Genomic DNA, 22,375 nt, shown 5'->3' with positions numbered 1-22,375 from the left:
AAGGCCAAGATATAATGGACGAGACAGGAGAGATGCGGCTACTAATTGATCAAAGGATAAGCTGAAAAACGTTGTAAAGAACTCGGTATTTAGAAGGAGCTTGGTAGAATGTACAGTTGGTCAGAAGAGGCTCGAGACTAGGCGGAGTTCAGTAGCTGGGAAGAAACCAGTGCTAGAAGAAGCTTAGAAGACAAGAAAGCTTGGTGGCAGATTGTGCAATTTATACATTGTTTGATGAGGAAGAGTGTTGGTGTACAGGTACATCACATACCTGCAGTATCTAAAGGTAAATTTTTCAAAGCCAATTACGATTTATGAACACTTACATCCACTATGCGCCTTCTCCGTTTAGATACCGTGTGCGGTGGGTCGGTATGGCTTTCAATGTGCCGCACCCATTCGGCAGGCACGGTAAACGTTTCGCTACACAACTCACACGTTAGCGGAGAGTAAACCTGCTCCTGATTCTGGCTGTTTTCATCGACAATTCCGGTTTCCTTTATTTCAACCTTAACCAACGGCATGTCGGATTTATCTATTGAGATCTCCTCTGCGTCTGTCCACTCGACGGGTTCCTCCTTGACATTAAGAAAATTCAATTCTTCCGGCATCGTCTGTGGTTCAGTGCTAGTTTTGTATACAGTTTCTGTATTAGATGCAGATGGTTTAACGACTGAAATTTTGGTAGAACTAGGCAGACGAAGCGTTTGTGGGTTTTGAACCCTACTGCTTCTGTCACCTGGGTCAATGGCAACGTTTTTGTTCACATTGATAATTGGAGCAGACGAACTTGCGGGCATTTGAGCAGTTTGACTTTTAGCCATATTAGTGACTATGACTGGGCTATCGTGTACAGTTACTGGATTTTGCGCAACACGTGGCTCTTGTAGAGGAATACGATCGACGGAGATACGTTCCGGTCGATGGCGAGACGCAGGACACTCTTTCGATGCCTGTTGATCACCGTTTGACGTTGATTCGGCTTGATTCCGCCAAAGACCCCGAATCTTCAGAATTTCACCTCCCCGTAGTACTTCGTTGAGAATGTCTACGGACACCGTAGACTCTCCGGTGTACATATACTGCACCAATGTTTGAATAGCACGTTTGGTTAGTTCCGGAGGAAGTACAATATACATCATCGCATTTGCAGGAACAGAGCTTCTATCGAAAATGTTGGCAAAATACTGAAAATATATTAGAACAATGAACAAAATCTCTAAAGTTGAATCATCAGTAAATGAACTCACTGTACTGGAAGTTCCCAAAACCAACTTGTGTGCTGGTATTGCAAAGTTTTCTTCATTATTGCATGTTATTAACGTTACGTCTGCATACCGATCATTTCTGAAAGCAAATCAACCAATTAATGTTTTAGATAAAATGCCGTAAGATCATCCATCTGTGTACTTGTATAGATAGGATATTGAAGAATTGAGATTCTGTTGATGCGAGTGCCATTTCAGTTGATACTTTTCCGCACCAGATCCTGTGGCCTGTGAATCTGTGTCTCCTGTAAAACATAGACGGTAGTATGAATGCCTTAAAATTGTAGAGTAACTGAAAAAAGGCGAAATTGCATGCATGAACGTACGATAGATATTCGCTTTTTCATAATCCTGTGACTCAGCGAAAGCTGGTTCTGCGGTTATTTCTGTGGTAGGGCTTTTTGATGAGATTGACTCTGGTTCCGGTGAATTATCCCGAATCACGATCGGACTACTTCCTGGAATTTCAATTTCCTTTACCTCCGCTGGATCACAAAGATCAAGAATGGCCTTTACGGCATGTTGTGATGAGGACGAAGAAGAAGCATTCAAAGCTTCTAAGTTAGGTTTTATGTCAAGTTCTTCCACTTCTGAATCATTGGATTTTAGCAAATTGATTTCAGGACTGCTTTGTAATTCATCATCACTGCTGTCGTCGCTCCCGTCTGAATAGGTTTCTATCCAAAGGTTTAAAGTTTTCATTTTTGCTTGATGGGAAACATCTTTAGTGTGCTCGACCACTGCCATCGATAGCCAATTAAAATCGGAGAAACCTCGTTTTCCCCACGTGTCATATTGGCTATTGCTGAAGAGCAGACAAGGCCAGCAGTAAAGCTTTTGATTCTTATCACATCCCGTTACCCAACTGTACACATCTAAATTGATTGTTTTATGACATATGGCGAACAAGTTTGGCATATTGTCATTTTCAGGTCTTCCAGCTTTCACTATTTTCTGTTGAGTTTCTTTGCCCAGGGTGACAAACGGAAGTTTTGTCAATGTGCAAACAATGCAATGATATGGTGAACTTTTTTTGGACGTCATCTTGACCGCAATCTGTGTTTAAAAACAATCCATTAGTACATTGAATTTGAAAAATCAGAATGTGTCTTTCTCGTCATTATCACAACAAGATGCCTTTAGCCAATGCGAATATTTAGAAGCATAAAATTTTCCCTAAACCTTAGCACATACTTGCACTGCATTCTGCGTTCTGGACTTCTTCATCATCCAAAAGTTCAACCATCACATCGGAATGTCGGATCACTTCTACATCATCATCGTCATTATCATCTTCTTCGTTCACTTCCTCAGGATAACGATGATCCTGAGCTACCATCGGAATGTCAGGTGGAATGTCTATTTTATTCCGGAAGGTTGCAAAGGAAGGCATTGGTAATCTCAAGGGCCAAATCTTTTGTTCAGCTGATGCATATACGTTGTATTTCTCTATGTTCAGAATATGTAATTCCTGGTTGAGATGAGTTTTGACCGAATTGCTGAAATTACTTAGTCCGTCGAAACCCTTGAACCCCCAGGTATCCGTTGGATCATTCGAAAAGATGTAACAGGGCCAGCAGAATAGCTTGTTCTCAATTCCACAACCAGCAAGCCAGTTGTACCGGAAATAGTTATCCTTTTTGAACCGTCTTGTGAACGCTTTTCCCTTGTAACGACATTCCTTTGACAGACCCGGAAGCGCAGGTGTGGGTCGACCTTGAGCTATTATTCTGGCTATCGTTGTTCCGTTCAAGGTGTCCAGAGGGTTTTGCTTGAGTAAACATATCGCACAATGATATGTTGAGATATCAGGTTGCATCATGGCGAAAGCTGTATGATTGAAGTGGAATGGTAGTGGTAATGATTTAAGGTAATACAAATCTAGATTAACATATGAATATTGTGGAACAATCGTTGAAGCCCAAAACTTCTCGCATCCACCACAGGCGCTTTTCAACTTATTCTCCAAAACCTTACGCACTGGTATACAAAAATAGTCACCGAATTGAAAAGACACGGAGACTGTCTTCTGTCATTTAGCTGCACATACTGTAGCTTAACACTAGACAACGGACAAGAATGCTCCAGTGTAGCAGCCAAGAAAAAATCCTGGCAAATAATTTCAATGACTGAAGCGGGAATTTAAGCCACACCCCATGACTGGATGCGCTTCCTGCCTGACGACACTAATAGCTAAGCCACGAAGCCCACAAAGGTTGATGCTGGGTATTTTTACATTAACTGTCTTTTCGACTTGAATGAAGCTAATAGATGCTTCAGCCCAGGCGAATTAATAAATAGCATAAAAATTTCCACTTTTAGGGTAAAGGTATTCAATATCGGCAGATAGAGATATGTTTGCCAAATTAAGTGTAATTGTGGTAACATTGTGCTAAAAGATTATGTAGCCGGCGGGACTTGAACCCACAATTTCCATTCTGTACACGGACGCATTACCAATTATACTACAGCTACGCTACGGTAAACTGAAGTATTTGGCTAATGACCTTTGTAGCATCCCCAAGCCCCACAATCCTACTAGTCCAATATACCACACTTATCCCTCACCATATCTCTATCTGCCGGCATTGAATACAGTCGGTGTGAGAAAACGCAACACTATTGTACCTACATCCCCATATGATCGCACGGGTTGTCGATTCGGCTGAAGAATAGGTGCGTGGCTGCTGCCGTACACACTGACCAACGACGGCTGTGATACATCCGTATCAAAGGGGTTTACTCTTCTCTTTTTTATTTTCGACTTTTGCAGTCAGCTATTTTTACTTTTAGGGTAAAGGTATTCAATATCGGCAGATAGAGATATGTTTGCCAAATTAAGTGTAATTGTGGTAACATTGTGCTAAAAGATTATGTAGCCGGCGGGACTTGAACCCACAATTTCCATTCTGTACACGGACGCATTACCAATTATACTACAGCTACGCTACGGTAAACTGAAGTATTTGGCTAATGACCTATCTGCCGATATTGAATACCTTTACCCTAAAAGTAAAAATAGCTGACTGCAAAAGTCGAAAATAAAAAAGAGAAGAGTAAACCCCTTTGATACGGATGTATCACAGCCGTCGTTGGTCAGTGTGTACGGCAGCAGCCACGCACCTATTCTTCAGCCGAATCGACAACCCGTGCGATCATATGGGGATGTAGGTACAATAGTGTTGCGTTTTCTCACACCGACTGTATTCAATGCCGGCAGATAGAGATATGGTGAGGGATAAGTGTGGTATATTGGACTAGTAGGATTGTGGGGCTTGGGGATGCTACAAAGGTCATTAGCCAAATACTTCAGTTTACCGTAGCGTAGCTGTAGTATAATTGGTAATGCGTCCGTGTACAGAATGGAAATTGTGGGTTCAAGTCCCGCCGGCTACATAATCTTTTAGCACAATGTTACCACAATTACACTTAATTTGGCAAACATATCTCTATCTGCCGATATTGAATACCTTTACCCTAAAAGTAAAAACTGCAAAAGTCGAAAATAAAAAAGAGATAAAAATTTCCGACAGAGTGAAAGAGAGGCAGAAAATAGTCATATCAAGAGACAAACCAGTCTGCGACTGGAAATCTCTATAGTAAAGCAACTTACTATCCTCGTTATTTTTTACAGCAGATACAACTAACTCTCATCTATCTGTTAATCATGTAAGTTTATGAAAACTACTCGAAATGTGCACGATGTGGACTGGAGAAACTTTGCACTGCATAAATTATTAAAATGTTATTAGTATTCTGTATTTTTGGTGGAATGATTATAATCAGTTTAGTTTGGAATTATGTCGCCACTTGGTGCTAGCAAGCATGTAAAATTAATCTTTTTTTTTTTTTTTTTCAATTTATCAGGTTTTAAGCTTTTTCACTTAATATTCGAGTAATATGATGCTGGTTTACCACAGAATAAGGTTTACATCATATCCTAACTTCAAATGATTCAGAGAAAAGCACTTCACATTCAAATAATTCACGACTGACTCAATTCAAATTCATGTGATTCGAAGATAACTCATCTTATATTCAAAGATATAATCTCTTGAATATGAAGTGAGTCATCCTTGAATTACTTGATTTTTTTAGAGCTGATTCACTTCATACTTAAGTGATTTAGTAGTGGCTCATATCAATGCTACATGATTCAGGTCTGATTCACCTTAACTAAAAGTGATTCTGGTCTCATTCATTTCATACTAATTTGATTTATTTACTGAAGATATCAAAGACGTCATGAAATTGGATATTTATTTTCAATGCAATAGAATTTTTATATTTACATACTAATAACAAATGTTAACAAAACACCGTATAGTTATTTGTATTCAATCATTATTACTTGTTTTGAACCAATACGTGACACAGTAGGTATTGAACGGTGGAATCTTTCCAACAACATAAACACATTCTACCATATGCACAGCGGCACTGTTTTCAACAACCGCTGTGCAAATATTAATCCTCGGATATATAATTCGAAGCTTTTGTGGGAAACATAATGCCAAATAAGTTTCTTTATAAAGATTATTTAGTTAGTTTTCATAACTCATTTATTGAATAACACAACACAAAAATACAAAATAATTTAGATAAAACAAAACCCCAACGATAAAACAAAATCAAAAACATTATGTTCACTAACATTCGCAACGAAAGGCATCCCTGCGTCAATGAGTTGATTGAAAAAGACGAGAGAAGATTATCGATTTTTCCTCTGGCCAAGTCTTATGCCGGACTGATTCACCAAATGCGTATATACTTACATATTTTCGACGCGCAAATCTAACACTGAGACTTGATTGTTGTGCCGATTTACACTATGATCTGATGGATTACACTGTTAATTTTCAATTAACCGTTAAATATTGATGGAAACAGCAACTGATCCGGATTAATCCCGGAAAATAATTTAACGAATAGTTCAATGCAACGCCATGCAGCTGGCTGCAGTCAGTGAATGAGGAGTGATTGTTTGACAACCTTTTTTTTACTACCCATCCGCAGAAAGAAGCTAAGAACATGGGTAATCAATGAGGTTGTCTCATTGTGAACAGTGCGTTGTAAACGTATTATGACAAAGTTTTCTCTTTTATTTTTTGTTTTGAAATTAGTGACAATGATTTGATTAAATTTATCGTAATAGTTTGCGACATCATTCATTAAAATAATAAGAGCAGATTAGATTTGACGATGACTATTGACAGATGACGGTTTTTCTAAAAAATTTTCGCAGAATTGTTGAAGAATTCCAGCGAGGATCCCTCCAGAAATTCTTCTAGACATTTTTCTATTTTCTACCTTCCAGAAATTCTCCAGAATTTTTTCAAAGAATGCTTACAAGAATTTCTCCAGAATTCGCTCCTAGAAACTCGTGAGGACTTCAGTATTTTTTTCAGGTATTATTTTCATGTTTTCCAAAACTATTCTAGAATTTCCTTCAGATACTTTTTCACTAGTGGCCTTCCTTTGCCGAGTGGTTAGAGTCCGCGGCTACAAAGCAAAGCCATGCTCAAGGTGTCTGAGTTCGGTCTAGTCGGTCCAGGATCTTTTCGTAATGGAAATTTCCTTGGCTTCCCTGGGCATAGAGTATAATCGTACCTGCCACACGATATACGAATGCGAAAATGGCAATTTCGGCAAACAAAGCTCTCAGTTAAGGTGATTATAGAACGAAGCCACACCTCAACTTTTCAAGAGCACAAGACTTGAGAACCAAACAGCGCTCCGCGTTCAAAATTTATCCCATTGGTCACCACCAGCAAGCAAGTAATTTGATTGATTTTCAACGCCAACTGTTGTCAGATTCTCCAGTCTTGTGTACTTAAAAATTCAAAGTTTGGCTTTGTTATATAATCACCATAATAAATTTGGAAGTGCTCATAAGAACACTAAGCTGAGAAGCAGGCTCTGTCTCAGTGAGGATGTTAATGCCAAGAAGAAGAAGACTTTTTCACTGATCCTTCAATTCCTTAAAGTAAATTCCTAGATTTTTTGAGAAGTTGTTGAAATTTAAAAGACGTTTTGACCGAGAATCTTGGATGATGTCCCAGGAAAATCGATGGATGAATCGCTACATAAATTCTTGGAGGAGAATCGTTGGTGGAATTCAGATGATTTCTGAAATAATCTTTGGAGAAATTACATTTATGTGGTTCACCTTGTGAAAATCCAGGTTGAATGCATGAGGTATCCAAAACCAAATTCTTGGAGAAGTTCCTTGGGAAATAATCACTAAACGAACTTCTTCCAAAATTTCCGGATTAATAACTGAAAATTTGGGCAAATACCTGAATAAATTTCTGATGAAGCTTCTAGAGAAAATCATGATAAAACAAATGATAGGTTGGGAGAAAATCTACTCCGAAGTTTTTTCCGCAATTTTTCATTTTATACAAATTGTGTGGGAGTCAAAAAAACAGTCTTCTAATAATTGTGTTATGTTTTCTGTTGAGCAAAAAAATCACCTGAAAATATCGTTCAAACACTTGGAATATTAGAATTTCCTCAACTCAAACCCGAACAAAATGTCACTTACACCCCTTTGCGTTAGAGCCCCTCAAATATAGTAACTTTCAATTTTCAGTTTTGGGTATTTTTTTAATTAACGTAGGGTTATTTTTTTTCTTAGCTTCACTGTGCTTCAAAATATTTGCCAACGTTTGTCCTATCCATGGTTCCGAGCATAGACGCGCCTCTGGTGGTTCACATTTAGACCCTACGATAGATGTCGCTCATGTTGGGTAGTAAAAAAGAGCTGTTAGTACCCTTGTTTCAATTTTCAATGTAGGTTCACCTCTCTAATTCGAATTTTCTTCGAAAGTCACAAATCTTCGCCAAACACGCTTATACTACGTACATACTAGGGCTTCAATTACTCAATATAAACTTTCCTTATACCATACATCTAGTTTTCAAAGGAAATAACCGCTATTATGTTTCGCACGATGGTAAATGTGTTAATACATGAATATTTCGATTTTATTTACTTATTTTATCGTAAACATTAGACATTTGAAAGTTTTAATTAATAATAATTTGAATAATAAGTTTCAGCACTAAATTACCTCTAATGAAGTAACACGTTTCTTCTATATTTAAAATATATATTGTAGTAGTCATGTCGTCACCTAAATGCGAACGACACGTTGATAGCCCAAGGAACAATTCTAGAAATATTAGCGAACTAGGCGAAACTGACAAAATGTACACAATTCAAGAGAAAATGGCGTTAAAATTGTAGCTTGATTGTCTATTCACTGCACTTAAACTTTTCTCCTATCGATAATTTAACTGTTCAAAAAACGCAAATTTGTAGAAGACGAAACTTCACTTCCTGCAAAACCACACACTGTATTGATTACGTCTGGGTTTTTGTTTACCAAAGTGATGGGCGTATCTGAAATCGAAATCAAAACACGGCGATAGAAACGGCGACACGGCAAACAAAAAGTAAACAAGGCGTACATGGCGGGCTTAATTGAAAGAAGATAAACATGGCGCAAAAGTAATGGGCGACACTGAAAATAATATCGATTACAGGCTCATAACATTGGGCGATACTAGAATTCTCGAGTGAGTCTTAGGCGAAACATTATAAGATTTTTTGAGTACGAAATAGCTAGGGAAATTGTAGGAGATGTGTGTGTGGTATTCATGAGGATTTTAAAACTAGGTTTATGAAATGTGAATTAAAGAGAAAAGGTTGAAGTTTGAGTGTATTTTCTCCAATTGGGATTAAAAATTGCACATGAGAATTTCATTGGTTATTTTCTCATTGTTATTGGTTTGTCAGATAGGTCCTTATCGCAAATCCCTTTCGAATTGATAGCTTTTAAGATACTTACGTGTTTAATTCAAGCTGCATAGCAGCAACCATTGTTGAACAATTTTTTAGTTGAATCATTAATTGAATAAAATTAATTTCCGCTTATAAAAAAGCTGTTATTTCACTTGAAGTTTGTGGTTTGAGTAAGAGCTGAATAAACCTCCGAATATGCAAATATAGTAGCTTTAGTTCTACAACACATAAGAAGTTTAAATATGATTGATTAAAAGCTTCTACAGGTTTTTGCCATCATTTCAGTGGAATATTGAACATTTGATTAACAACAAATCGTACAAAAGTTTCAGTGTCTAATACTTCAAAAATTTTGATCAGCATGATTAGTAAAACTTAAAAACAATGCGAATAACGGTATATGAGTATGCTTTTATTCAAGCAAAACATATGTCATTTTATGTTATTTTCAAATGTTTTTCAAATCAAATCTAAGACATGTAGGCGACTATGGATCAACTAGGGTAATATACCTACTAAAATTTCGGTATACCTTTTTTTCACAGCCTTCGGTAAACAGGCTGTTGTTTACCGAAACATCTGTATCTTGTAAATCACCGAATCAAATCTGTAAAAAAAATTCACCGAACTCAGAGAGTCTGTTTAAGTGTGTAGCATTTGCTTCTGAAGAAGTTGATGGTAACACATCCCTTTGCATAACACTATTTGAAAGTTCAGATCTATTATTAGATACATTGTCATTATTTAAAATATTACGAATTGGTTGTTCATCAGCCACGATTGGATCGTCAGTGTCTACGTCTGAAGACTGTGTAAGTTGATCACAGGAGCACGAAGAACAATGCTGAGAAAAGGAGTTTCTGAGGGCATGACCAAACAACCAGTTCGAACTAGAGGTTGAGCACGAAGGGAATCCATCATCGACAGGATATGGATTCAAAATTTCGCCTTTCTGAAATTTGATCCCACGTTGCTTAACTGGAGGCTTGGAAAAAGTCAGCTTTGCTGCCGCGAGTAAATCCTTATCCGAGGGAAGACCATTAGAAACCGCTCCATTGCTTCTGCGCTTCATGTTGCTATCATTGTAGTTGAACCATTTTTGTGAGGTATTGTTTTTCATATTTTCGCGTTCATTTTTACTTCTGGTGTGCTTGGAGGGAGTTTTTGAAAAAATGGAGTTTGTTTTTCGATTGGTACTGTTGTTATGGCCTCTGTGTTTATTCGCTTTCTTCCGTTTTTGGGCCTTATCCTTAGTTTTTTGCTGTGATGCACGACGCTGCTGCCGATTGTCATATTCTGTCCAATCAGAGCGCCAAACCTGTTTTGTTCCTAGCAAACGCCAACCTGCAGTGCCATTCGAATTTCGGCCCGGGTTCAAATTAACAGTTTCGATTTGATGATCAGCCAACTCATCTAAAAGGCTAGGGGGTGACTCATCTTCCACGAATGTGTCAATGTTGGTTTGTGGTGAGTTAACAGTATCGATTACAACTTTGATTTCACTCAAAATTTCATTGCCGTTCGATTGCATTTCAACTATCGCATTCGTTGTCATCGCATTCGTTGTCGTTTTCTTGATACGGTGGCCATTTGAAGTAAAAATATCAACGAAAACTAAGATTTTAGAAAACCACTTATTAAAATAAGAACTGACGTAGCTTTAAGCACGAGAGTCTTGAGGTTTTTCAGTGAGGTGAATATCGTTATGATATGATGTCAAATGGGGGCCCAGATAACCGTAGCGGTAAACGCGCAGCTATTCAGCATGACCATACTGAGGGTCGTGGGTTCGAATCCCGCTGGTCGAGGATCTTTTCGTAAAGGAAATTTTCTCGATTCCCAGGGCATAGAGTATCTTCGTACCTGCCACACGATATACACATGCAAAAATGGTCAATCGGCAAAGAAAGCTCTCAGTTAATAACTGTGGAAGTACTCATAAGAACACTAATCTGAGAAGCAGGCTTTGTCCCAGTTGGGACGTAACGCCAGAAAGAAGAATGATGTCAAATCTGATACCTTTAGATTTATTTGTGAATGGGTTTCAATCATTAATGGATATATTTTCGACAACGCAATGAAAATTTTCAAAAATATTTGTTTTGCTCACTTTTTTTGCATGATGTTCATTTTACCACCAACAACTGTTCATTTAACCCACATAGTGCAGGTAAAATGAACATTTGCATCGTTTTTTGCAAGCGATAAAAATATGTGTAAATTTAACTATTTCAGTCTAAATTCGTGTCGCTGCTATAGATAACATCTCTATTTTTGATGTTGTGCGATAGAACTATACAAAATCCTCGTTTTTCTATCACAAACAAGATGAAATCCTTAAGGTGTTCATTTTACCATCCCTTCCCCTATATTACTTTGCAGCTGCTACGCACACATTGTTCAAGCTAATCTGGCGAAATTATTAGGCTACTTATCATTTAGTGATTGTAATCATATATTTTTATGATGTTTATTCAGGTGTCACTTAGCCTAATAAGAATTGTTGATTTAACAACGCAAATTTAACAAACAAACTTTATTGCTGTTTAATTCAGTATCATGTTTAACAACATTTTAATTATTCCCATGTGAAGCCTTTGTTCAGGCGTGGTTCATACAAATTTGGAGAGGTTATAAAGCGTGTCATTGTATATTGACTTTGTTCTACAACTTCAAAATTGCTTTATAAGCATTTATCTCAGCTGCCACAAAATTAATTGAAAACAAATAAATAACCAAAAATCCATCAAATGCAGTGTGTATACATTTACCATGAATTAATAATAACTTTTAATAATTAACTGGATACTGGATGCAGACTCGAGACCTTCCCATCGTCAGCGATATAACTTGCCATCTGCGCCATCCTTCAATTCACATATAAGCCTTCCAGTGCCCAATATAAACCTCTTGTAGCTGGATATTGATCATGCTTGAGCTTCTATTCAACAATGTCTAATCAACACGTGCTTTGCTGATCAACAACTGAACAAGTGCATTTCTTCTGCTGTTGTTCAGTACTGATGCAAGCTGAATTCAGTCGGCTATTTATAGCACACAGTGAGAAAATTTATGTCAATGCTGGTCAAAAATAAAGTTTTTTCACATAAAGAAAAAACAGAAATGATATATCGAATTTCATGATAAGTTTTATTTGTTAAAACTTCAATTTAATTGTTCATCCAACTTTACTAAAATTCATTTATTTCATATATTGTATTTTTTTAATAGGGTAATATTTCAATTATTTCACTATTTTTTCTATCTTCTATTCAAAATATTTTCTAAACATAATTGAATAATTGTATTGAGAACTTACTTTTTTACTTTTGCTGGCTCTACGTCATTCAAGACATGATCTGCGCCACAATGTTACGCCAACTAACTCGGTCCATGGCTGCTATCCTCCAATTTCTCGAAAGCCCCACACTTCCAAGATCCTGGTCCACTTGGTCAAACCACCTAGTTCGTTGCGCTCCCCTTCGTTTTGTACCGGCCGGATTTGAGGTGAACACCATTTTTGCGGGATTGTTGTCCGGCATTCTCACAACATGTCCCGCCCATCGTACCCTTCCAGCTTTGGCGACTTTCTGGATACTGGGTTCACCGTAGAGTTGCGCAAGCTCGTGATTCATTCTTCTCCTCCATACGCCATTCTCACATACTCCGCCAAAGATCGTCCTAAGCACATGTCGTTCAAAAACTCCTAGCGCTTGCAGGTCCTCTTCGAGCATTGGCCACGCCTCATGCCCGTAGAGGGCTACCGGTCTTATCAGCGTCTGGTACACTTAGTACGGAAGTGAAGTTTACCAGACCGCAAGGGCGTGTGGAGTTCGTAGTAAGCACGTCTTCCGGCAATGATACGTCTTCGAATTTCTCTGCTGCAGTTGTTATCCGACGTTATCAATGATCCGAGGTAGAAAAATTCGTCCACCACCTCGAACTCATCCCCGTCGATCATCACGCGTCTGCTAATGCGAGCTCTATCGCGCTCGGTTCGTCCAGCCAGCAGATATTTCGTCTTCGACGTATTTACCTTCAATCCAACCCGATCTGCTTCACGTTTCAGCCTGGTAAACTGTTCAGAAACCACTTGGAACGTTTTTCCGACAATGTCCACGTCGTCAGCAAAGCAGATAAACTGGCTGGATTTATTGAAAATCGTGCCCCGCATGTTAAAGCCCGCCCGTTTCATAACACCTTCTAGCGCAATATTGAACAGGAGGCAGGAGAGACCATCGCCTTGTCGAAGTCCTTTGCGTGTTTCAAACGGGTCCGATAATGCACCCGATATCTTCACACAGCACTGTACACTATCCATCGTTGCCTTGAGCAGTATTGAGAAATCATCAGTTATGATTGTATCCAATATGTGTTATATATTAGTAAGTAAGTGGAGAATGGACGTATAAAAACGAAGAACAGCCCTAGAGATGATCTTTATGCTTCATTCAAAAGATGTTAATTGCTGTTCCTAGAAGAAAATGTTAAACCTATGTAAACATTTACCATTTTGTTTGAAATTCCTTGTATCATTCCCGAACGTCTATTATTGGAGCACTTGCACAACTACTGGAACACGTGTACCAATAGTGGCTCAAACGATTTTATGTTAAAAATTATCACTATTTTTCCCATATAGTAGAGGTTTAAATCTTTCTGTTGATGCCAAAAGATCTCTGTTAAGGGTTTTCGTTATTTTGTTATGATTTTCTATAGCGTAGACCACTAATGGCACCGGCACCCTATACTTCGATTATCATTACAAATGTTATGTTAGTAACTTTTTCCGATATCAATAACGTCGAAGATGATGATCACTATATTTGGAAAATTTAAGTTCTGATCTTTATGATCCAATGGGATTCAAACTTTCCATCCATAGTCGTCTGCATGTCTTATATTTGACTTGAAAAACATTTGAAACAATTTAAAATAACATCAAAAAAGGCATAATATGTTTTGCTTGAATAAAAGCATACTCATATATTGTTATCCACAATGTTTTAAAGTTTAATCAATCATGCTGGTCAACATTTTAAGTATTAGACACTGAAACTTTTGTACGATTTGTTGTTAATTAAATTTAAAAAATTCTTCTAAAATAGCCATTAATCATCAAAAGAACCGATAGAAGCTTTTAATCAGTCAATCGTTGTAGAACAAAAGCTACTATATTTGCATTTTTGGAGGTTTACGAAATATTTTCGGTTTTGAAGTACTATTGATAATGGGTATGTTAAAACATGCAAATCCACAGCTTATCTACTGTTTGTCATCATTGTAGTTGAAAATGGATTAGAGAATGTTAATAGAGAACGAGGATTAGATTTTATGCATAACATAATTTATGTAAAAAATAACCTACAAAACTGTTTAAAGTAAGCATGACAAACACCATTATATGTAAAACAATTTGTATACAATCATATTTCTGAAAGAAAATCGATTGATTCATATATTTCGACATTAAATCAAATATAAATTACTCGTTTTTGGAAAACATATAAAAAAATCATTTGAAATCGAATGAAATACGTTGAGTTATTTAAGTAACATTTTTTACTTTGATTACAAAAACGATCTCAATTTGTAAAAATGTGTTTCGTCAAGAGATTTGAGACCGATTTCAAGTTGTACTGTAACTTGGCTATCAGGAATAAATGACGAACTCTTTAAAACTTCATTGAACACTGATCTTGAAACAGATTGTTTGTAACCATTTTAAAATGCTAAAATAACATCTATATTCGAATACAAAACCTCTAGCATCTTTGATTCCAACAAAAATAGCTCTGACATAAAGTATCATACTAATACTTCCAACTTTTGTAATTTTTATAAGTGTTTTATTAGTATTATTCCAAACATTACTTTCACTTCTTTTATCTAGGTGTTCTGTGTTAGACAACACTACCATCCTAATTTGGTAAAACAAATGTAAGATTTTATTAACATTTTGTTAACAACATATTACATTTCATTTGCCGTAGCAGTTCAAATTGTTTACAGGAGAATTGATTTCACCTGCTTATAAGAGAGAAAAAAACGCTTCCAATTTACGTAACCTAACATGACCTAAATATATAACGCATTAATCGTGGCAATAGAAGATTGCAACGATTTTTGGCTTAAATCATTAATTATTTTCTTTGACATTTGTTCCAATGTTTCAACATTGAATATTCTTTGTAACTCATTGGTACTATACCAGGGAGGAAGCTTCAGAATCATTTTCAAAATTTTATTTTGAACCCTCTGCAGAGTCAGCCAGTCCATATTGGTACAGCATACAACATGGCTGGCCTGAACACTTGTTTGAAGATCAAAAGCTTGTTCTTAAGACAAATTTTCTATTTATAAGTGAATAAAGACATTTTCATATTTGCTACATTTCGCGTGAATGCCCTTAATGTGATTTTTGAAAGTTAAATTCTTATCTAGCATGAGCTCTAGACACTTAACTTCATCTGACCAATTTATTGGAACCCCTTTCAAAGTGACAACATGTCTACTTTAAGGTTTCAAATAAAGAGCTTGTGGTTTATGTGGGAATATTATTAGTTGAGTTTTGGAAGCATTGTGAGAAATCTTTCATTTTTGCCAGTATGAAGAAATATTCAAACATTTTTGCAATCGACTACAGATGACACGAAGGCTTCGTCCTTTGGCGGAGAGGCCTGTTTCATCCGCAAACAAAGATTTTTGACATCCCTGAGGTAACTCAGGTAAGTCAGATGTGAAAATATTGTATAACATTGGTCCCAAAATGCTGCCTTGGGGAACACCAGCTCTTACAGGAAGTCATTCAGATCTGGAGATCTGATAATTAACCTGAAGTGTACGATTTGACAGATAACTTTGAATTAATCTAACAATGTATGTTGGAAAATTAAAGTTTTTCAATTTTACGACCAAACCTTCATGCCAAACACTGTCGAATGCTTTTTCTATGTCTAGAAGAGCAAGACCAGTAGAATAGCCTTCAGATTTGTTCGAACGGATCAAATTTGTTACACGTAAGAGTTGATGAGTGGTCGAATGTCCATGGCGGAATCCGAACTGTTCATTGGCAAAAATTGAATTTTCGTTGATGTGGGAAATCATTCTGTTCAAAATGACCTTTTCAAAAAGTTTACTGATAAAGGAAAGCAAACTGATTGGACGATAGCTAGAAGCTTCTACAAGATTTTTGTCTGGTTTCAAAATTGGTACAACTTTAGCATTTTTCTATTTGCCAGGAAAATATGCCAACTGAAAACATTTGTTAAACACATCAACTAAGAATGATAAGCTACTTTCTGGAAGTGTCTGATGAGGATGTAGAAAATTCCATCATTGCCAGGAGTTTTCATATTTTTGAATTTTTTAATAATAGTTCTTACTTCTTCTAAATCAGTCCCTCAGGAATTTTCAAAAACGTTCTCTTGATTGAGAATATTTTCAAAGTCCTGAGTTACTTGAGTAAGTCTTAAATTAAAATTGTGCGCACTTTCAAACTGCATAGCATGTTTTAAGCTTTTTCACAATTAATTAGTAATAAGGTACCGTGGGGTAAGTGGATACAGAAAAATCAATAATCAACATCATTGTAATGCGCAGCTAACATGAATTATGTAATTCTAACTTTTTTCTGTGGATAACAAATGAGGGACTAATATACTTCAAATCGTCATTTATTTCGATTTTTCTGATTGTTATGTACTGAGTATGAGAGACTTCAAAATTTACGCCAAATGATCCACTTGCCCCACAGCAGCAAGAATGATATTACTCTCGTTCTTGTTATTGCTAGTGCTTGTAATGTTACATTTGAAAACTTTAAAATTAAAAAGTATCTCTATTTAATTAAATTATAATGAAAAATTTGTGTACATTAATTCACACTTATTCGAACAAAAAAAAACATTGTAACCAGAATAATTTGGCGAAAATTCATCCATTTATACACATTAGTTATACAGAAGTATTGTAGGATTTTTCCTAACGATGTTTTCGAAGAACACTCATAGTTTAAAAATATTAGTTACATTTACTTTTGAATAACGAACTGAAATCCCAATATATTTGTATCAACTGTCTAGAACAATTTATATAGTCAAATAAGGTACGATAATATGATTTCAATTAAAAAATTAGAATATATTGCACTTTTGCAACTCAGCTTAGATAAACCACGAAAAGTTTCGTGTGAATTTTGAAATTTTTATTTTTTTATTTATTTTTTTATATTGAGGATTTTGCCCTCTAATAGACTCACACCTAAATAATTTTGTCACACCAAAATATTCTCCCACCATGTTTGCCATGTATTGGATGGCGTCGTAGCTAACGAAACCAACAAGTAACGCACATGTAACGCATTATGTTGAATTGTACATTGAATGCAAGTTGCGTGCTTCTATTAAAGTGCCATAGAAACTGACGTGTGAGTATTTATTTTTCCACGTTCAAAAGGTGCATGAGAATCTATTCCTCAACAAAACGAACAATACCAGAAAGGTTAAACAAACTTTTAGGTGGATTAATTCATATTTTCTATGGTCAATTTGACAAATTCAAGCTGGGAATGAAAAAAGTTAAAGGAAAACAATATTTGCGGATATTAAAACTTATTAAAATTCTTGTAAGCAGTCGGCCAATGAATGAAAATAATACTTGATCCACTTACCCCAATGAGTTACAGAACAGGTGGCGCAGTTCCGTATAATAGTGTGTGTGACAACTGTATAAAGTTGAAAATGACACCTAACACCAATACATCGCTGATCTTTCCTACGTCACTATTTGTGTTTTCAATTTAAAATCCCTTGACGCGAAAGCAAAAAGTGCGCGAGTTCGGAAGTTTTTCTACTTTTTTTCGTACAGTTTTAACAATTTCTGGTAAATTTTGATAGAATTCCGCAGTGTGCAGTCAATGTGTGCAAGATAACGACACAGGAAGCGAAGAACAGTGATATTTTCATAAGTTTTCACACTTTCCCCAAAGAACCTAGCAAGCGATCGAAATGGGTGTAATTTAGTGGGCTCATCAAAGATCCGGGTACATCGCTTTAGATATGATCCCAGCATTTCACATCTGACGATTTTGTGTTCAATGCTTCGATCCGAAAATCGTTGACAAGTGCAGATCGAAATAGTCTGGTCCGAGGCGGTAAGATTTCTTTGTGCAGTACTAAGAAACGTAATGCCAATTACAGATTTTCCCACCATTCGTACTCCGGAATCGTCATGCGTTGAGAGTAGAGGTCGTTCCCAACGTTATCAACGGGCGGAAGGAACTTGTGGCTAACCTTTTGCAAAATCACTGTTCACTGGAGGCGGAAAACGTTAATAGTTGAAAATGGATCTTCTTGCGATGTTTCACCGTTCCAAAAAGAACAGAAAATACGTGATTCCGACTCAAACATGGATGTTTTGTTAGAGGCGATTGAGCTGGCCAATCCCTCTACCGCTACGAAGTTCACATGTTGATAGCCTGAACGATTCCGATTGGTCAGAGTTCGTCAGTCATGATGGGCTCAATTCTACTCATGTCATGTTAGAGGAAGTGGTAAGATTGGCAATGCTGGGAACACTACGAACGCTGATCAAACGCAAGCAAGTTATAAAATCCAGCCAATGACAACCAAGTATGTACTTTATTGTTTCTGAGCATTGTTCCACCACAGTGTTGTTCAATAACGTGTTGATCTATTCATCTGCTCACAAACAACAAGCTACACACTTAGTTACTAATAGTTTTTACTGCGTCATCAAAAAGTATGCATTGATTGTTTATACAGATGGAATACCCTGCTTCGTGCTAGGCAAACCTCAATTGAATATATGATTATTTTGAATATTTTTATGTCTATTGTGTTGAAATAGTCCAACGATAAATACAATATTCAAAAATCATCTAGTTCGAATTAAATATTCTGGCATGCACCACATTTTTTTATGTTACATGCAATTTGTTTCAAATATCTCATATCTACTCGTGCTTGCAACCAAATAGTGACGTCACCACTTTTTCGGTTACCAATACATATGCAAATCATGGTCTTCTTCACCTGTACTGTAGCTCATTGCACTTACCCCACCCCAGTAACAAGAAGGGGTAAGTGTACCATGTATAATATATCTGTATTTATTCATAAAAATCACATATTTCTCATTGTGATTCATTCAATTAGAACTGAAATGCTCACCATGTGTCGAAAAAAGTAATAGTTTTCGATTATAGACAGAGATACAATAAATTTTTGATTGATGGAAAACAATTTTAAAATTAATTAATTTTTGCAGCTAACAAGTTTGTTTGTGTTAGTGTGCGTGTAGTACCAGTTTTGCAATAGTATCAGTGTGGGCGTGAGAATATAACCTGAAACGAAGCGATGGTGCGAAAACATTCAACATATTCAAGGATTTATGCTTAATAATGACAAATGATCCACTTACCCCACTGATACACTTCCCCCACTGTACCTTAATTTGTTTTCCTCTTTCTAGACCGGTATTGGCTTCTGAGGTTTTTTTCAAGATTTTAGATAATTTCCAAAAGGGCTTAGAGCCAGGGTCAAATTGAGATATTTTATTTTCAAAAGTTTTGTTTCTCAATTGTGAAAATCGTTTTTCAATTTCTTTCTGCAAACCCTGCCATATAAATTTCATTGCAGGTTCGCGAGTGCGTTGAAATTGCCTTCTCCTCACGTTTTCAAGACGGATCAAGAGTTTAAGATCATCGTCTATAATCACGGATTCAAATTTGACTTCACATTTTGGAATTGCAATGCTCCTCCCGAGAAGGAAAGAATAACTCGCAATAGCTTATGCATACCATATTTTGGTATCATACCATAATTAGGTATTGTTCAGTTGTTAACACCTCATTTTGGTATTATAATGGTATTTGAAAAAATGTTTAAAACATTTAAAAATACTTCATTTTGGTATTCGATAGCTATTGAGGACTGCTGGAGGTATTGAACTCCTATTGAAAATTTTCACTTTTATATGAAAATCCATCATGTATTATTTAGGTATTACAATATCTGATCTAGTTATCAGCTTGGTATTTGTAGAATATGCAGAAGGTATTATTTAAGGTATTTAACCTCTTATGCAGGACTCATTCATACCTCATTCAGGTTGTAAGTATTGGAAATTAGCTGATATGGAATACCTCAATTTAGTATTTAGTAGTTATTTCCTTCTTATCGGGCTGGCATCAACAATGGAATTTGTTAAAGTTTTAAGAGCATTATCAACATCAAGTTTTGTTTGTAAAGAAATGTTGACATCAAGATTAGAGTGAATATATTATTAGCATTAAGTTACAGAAAATCATTTTTTTTCTTATGTACAAGCATGTTGTATGGTATATCGAAGTTTATTCTTTTGTAATATCAGCAAGAAACTTCTACAGAGGATTCGAACAAAAAAAAATTGAACATAATTAATGAATGAAAAAATATAATTTAACATAATTCTACTTACCTGGATTTTTTGTTATTTAATGTGATTTACAGGGTGTCCGCAAATTATCCGAACAGCAAAATATTGGAAAAATGATCTCGCATTGAAAACAATGAAAAATCAATGCCCATGTACCTTTTATAATACATCTATATGTTAACACAAAATACAACTTTCTAAAATTTCGAAATGATTGCTTGTTACTGAGATAGGCAAATTTAAATTTTTCGGAGACGTTTTTCCTGAGGGCCGCTAGTCATACTGAAGATGTGTTATCCCTTAAACCTAAAACAGATGAATCCAAATGTTTTATTATTATTTGAAGCAATCTAGTGGCTTCCAGTTAGACTGAAAATAGAAAATTGTACGGTTCAAATCCAGTGAGTTCTATGGACATTTCTCTTCCGTCATAAAGCTCGGAAAATAGCTCCCTTTAATACACCTCAATACATTTGGGTTGGTTTTGCAATTATTTGAAATCGGAAATGTGTCAAACTTACTTCTTAAGAATATAATAAGCCAATATTTCAAACCATGCAAGTATATTGAATTTATTATGCTGGATTGTATAGAGCCATGTCTTTAAAGTTTGTACGGATAATTTGCGGACACCCTGTATTGTTTCTAAAATTACATTAAATAACAAATGCTTGAACATTGTAGAAAATGTTGAACGAGTTTATCGAAAGTGTTTGGGAAAAACTTCTATAGCCATCGATAAATGTTTTATATACTTTGTATGAGTTAGGTTGATTTTATTAAAATATGTTTTATAAGCAGGTCAACTCGCCTGTAAAAACTCTGAACTGCGGCAGCAAATGAATTGTCATATATTATCAAGAAGATATTAATTGTAGTTTAATTTACGTTCAATTTAAGTAAGCCTAGATATGAGAAATGTATGTTCAAATTGAATTGAACTACTTTTTTCTGTCGTAGGCAGATTCATCCCCAAAAATAAATAAATGTAATGTTTGAAACAATACTGTCATTAAATTTGATATTGATCTTAAAAGATGTTACAATAAAATTAATGACGAATAAGAATACAGCTAAAACTCCAACGACGACGCATAAACGGATCGAAAAATCGATTTCCAGACGGAATAAGTTTTATCGCTATCGAAAGCATGTCTGCCTCACAGCACAGAGTATCAACGAATACAGACGCCAGCGAGCGCCTAACTAATAAAGAAGAAAACATCATTTGCTTGTTTTACATACTGTTGCATGCAATTTCCGCCTTTCAAGAATTAATATTGATAAACATAAATGATAGTATGTACTTACTTAGGTGTCGTTTGCAGAGATCCATCGTGCTTAGTTTAACCAGCGATATTAATGACCTCGCCGAATTTTTAACACTATTGAGGTAATGTTCAAAATCATAGACACTTATTGTTTTATAGTTAATTGTGAAGCTATAGCGTTACATCAATTCAAAAAAAAACAAACTACTGATTTCTTTTTTCTTCAAATATAATCCCCACTAATAGGCAGATATCACGTCGTCTACCTGACTTCACAATCGATAAATTGATCAACAACAATATGAACAGCACTCCTTAGTCCGTTGACCAAACTGTGTTGAAAATCGATATTAATTGTTGGTAATGATTAAACGAATTTTCTCTTTATGCATAACTTTCACCTTTAGTAATCAATAATTTTCGCACATTTCTAGCCCACATAAAGATTGTTTACATCCACGAAAATTATTATGATTGTATTTCTACACAATTCACTGAAAACAAAACACTGATTTTGTATCCATATGAAACAACATTCGAGAGAAAGAGCTTCCTATCAAAACGATGTTCGACCGAAGACTAGCATA

The 22,375-nt window shown here is 36.0% G+C and overlaps 1 protein-coding gene across 4 annotated transcripts in view; it reads right to left on the bottom strand.

The window, feature by feature from the left end:
- LOC5576974 (zinc finger and BTB domain-containing protein 14) overlaps nt 1-22,375 on the bottom strand; it is a 24,415-nt gene extending 2,040 nt beyond the window's left edge. Inside the window, exons 1-5 of one of the 4 annotated variants that reach the window (XM_001663019.2) lie at nt 6,044-6,256; nt 2,463-3,098; nt 1,411-1,513; nt 1,251-1,347; nt 327-1,187 (exon numbers count right to left, since the gene is read on the bottom strand). In XM_001663019.2, coding sequence (XP_001663069.1) covers nt 327-1,187; nt 1,251-1,347; nt 1,411-1,513; nt 2,463-3,090 — 1,689 coding nt within the window. In that variant the 5' untranslated portion in view covers nt 3,091-3,098; nt 6,044-6,256. Of the gene's footprint in view, nt 1-326; nt 1,188-1,250; nt 1,348-1,410; nt 1,514-1,594; nt 2,325-2,462; nt 3,099-5,619; nt 6,011-6,043; nt 6,257-21,828 lie in introns of those variants that run through there. The other 3 variants (XM_021843908.1, XM_021843909.1, XM_021843910.1) reach the window with 3 other exon arrangements.

This window comes from Aedes aegypti, chromosome 2 (genome assembly GCF_002204515.2).
Source record: "Aedes aegypti strain LVP_AGWG chromosome 2, AaegL5.0 Primary Assembly, whole genome shotgun sequence".
Lineage (NCBI taxonomy): Eukaryota > Metazoa > Arthropoda > Insecta > Diptera > Culicidae > Aedes > Aedes aegypti.
The sequence above is the reverse complement of the archived record's forward strand: the minus strand, read 5'-3'. Positions and strand labels throughout refer to the sequence as shown.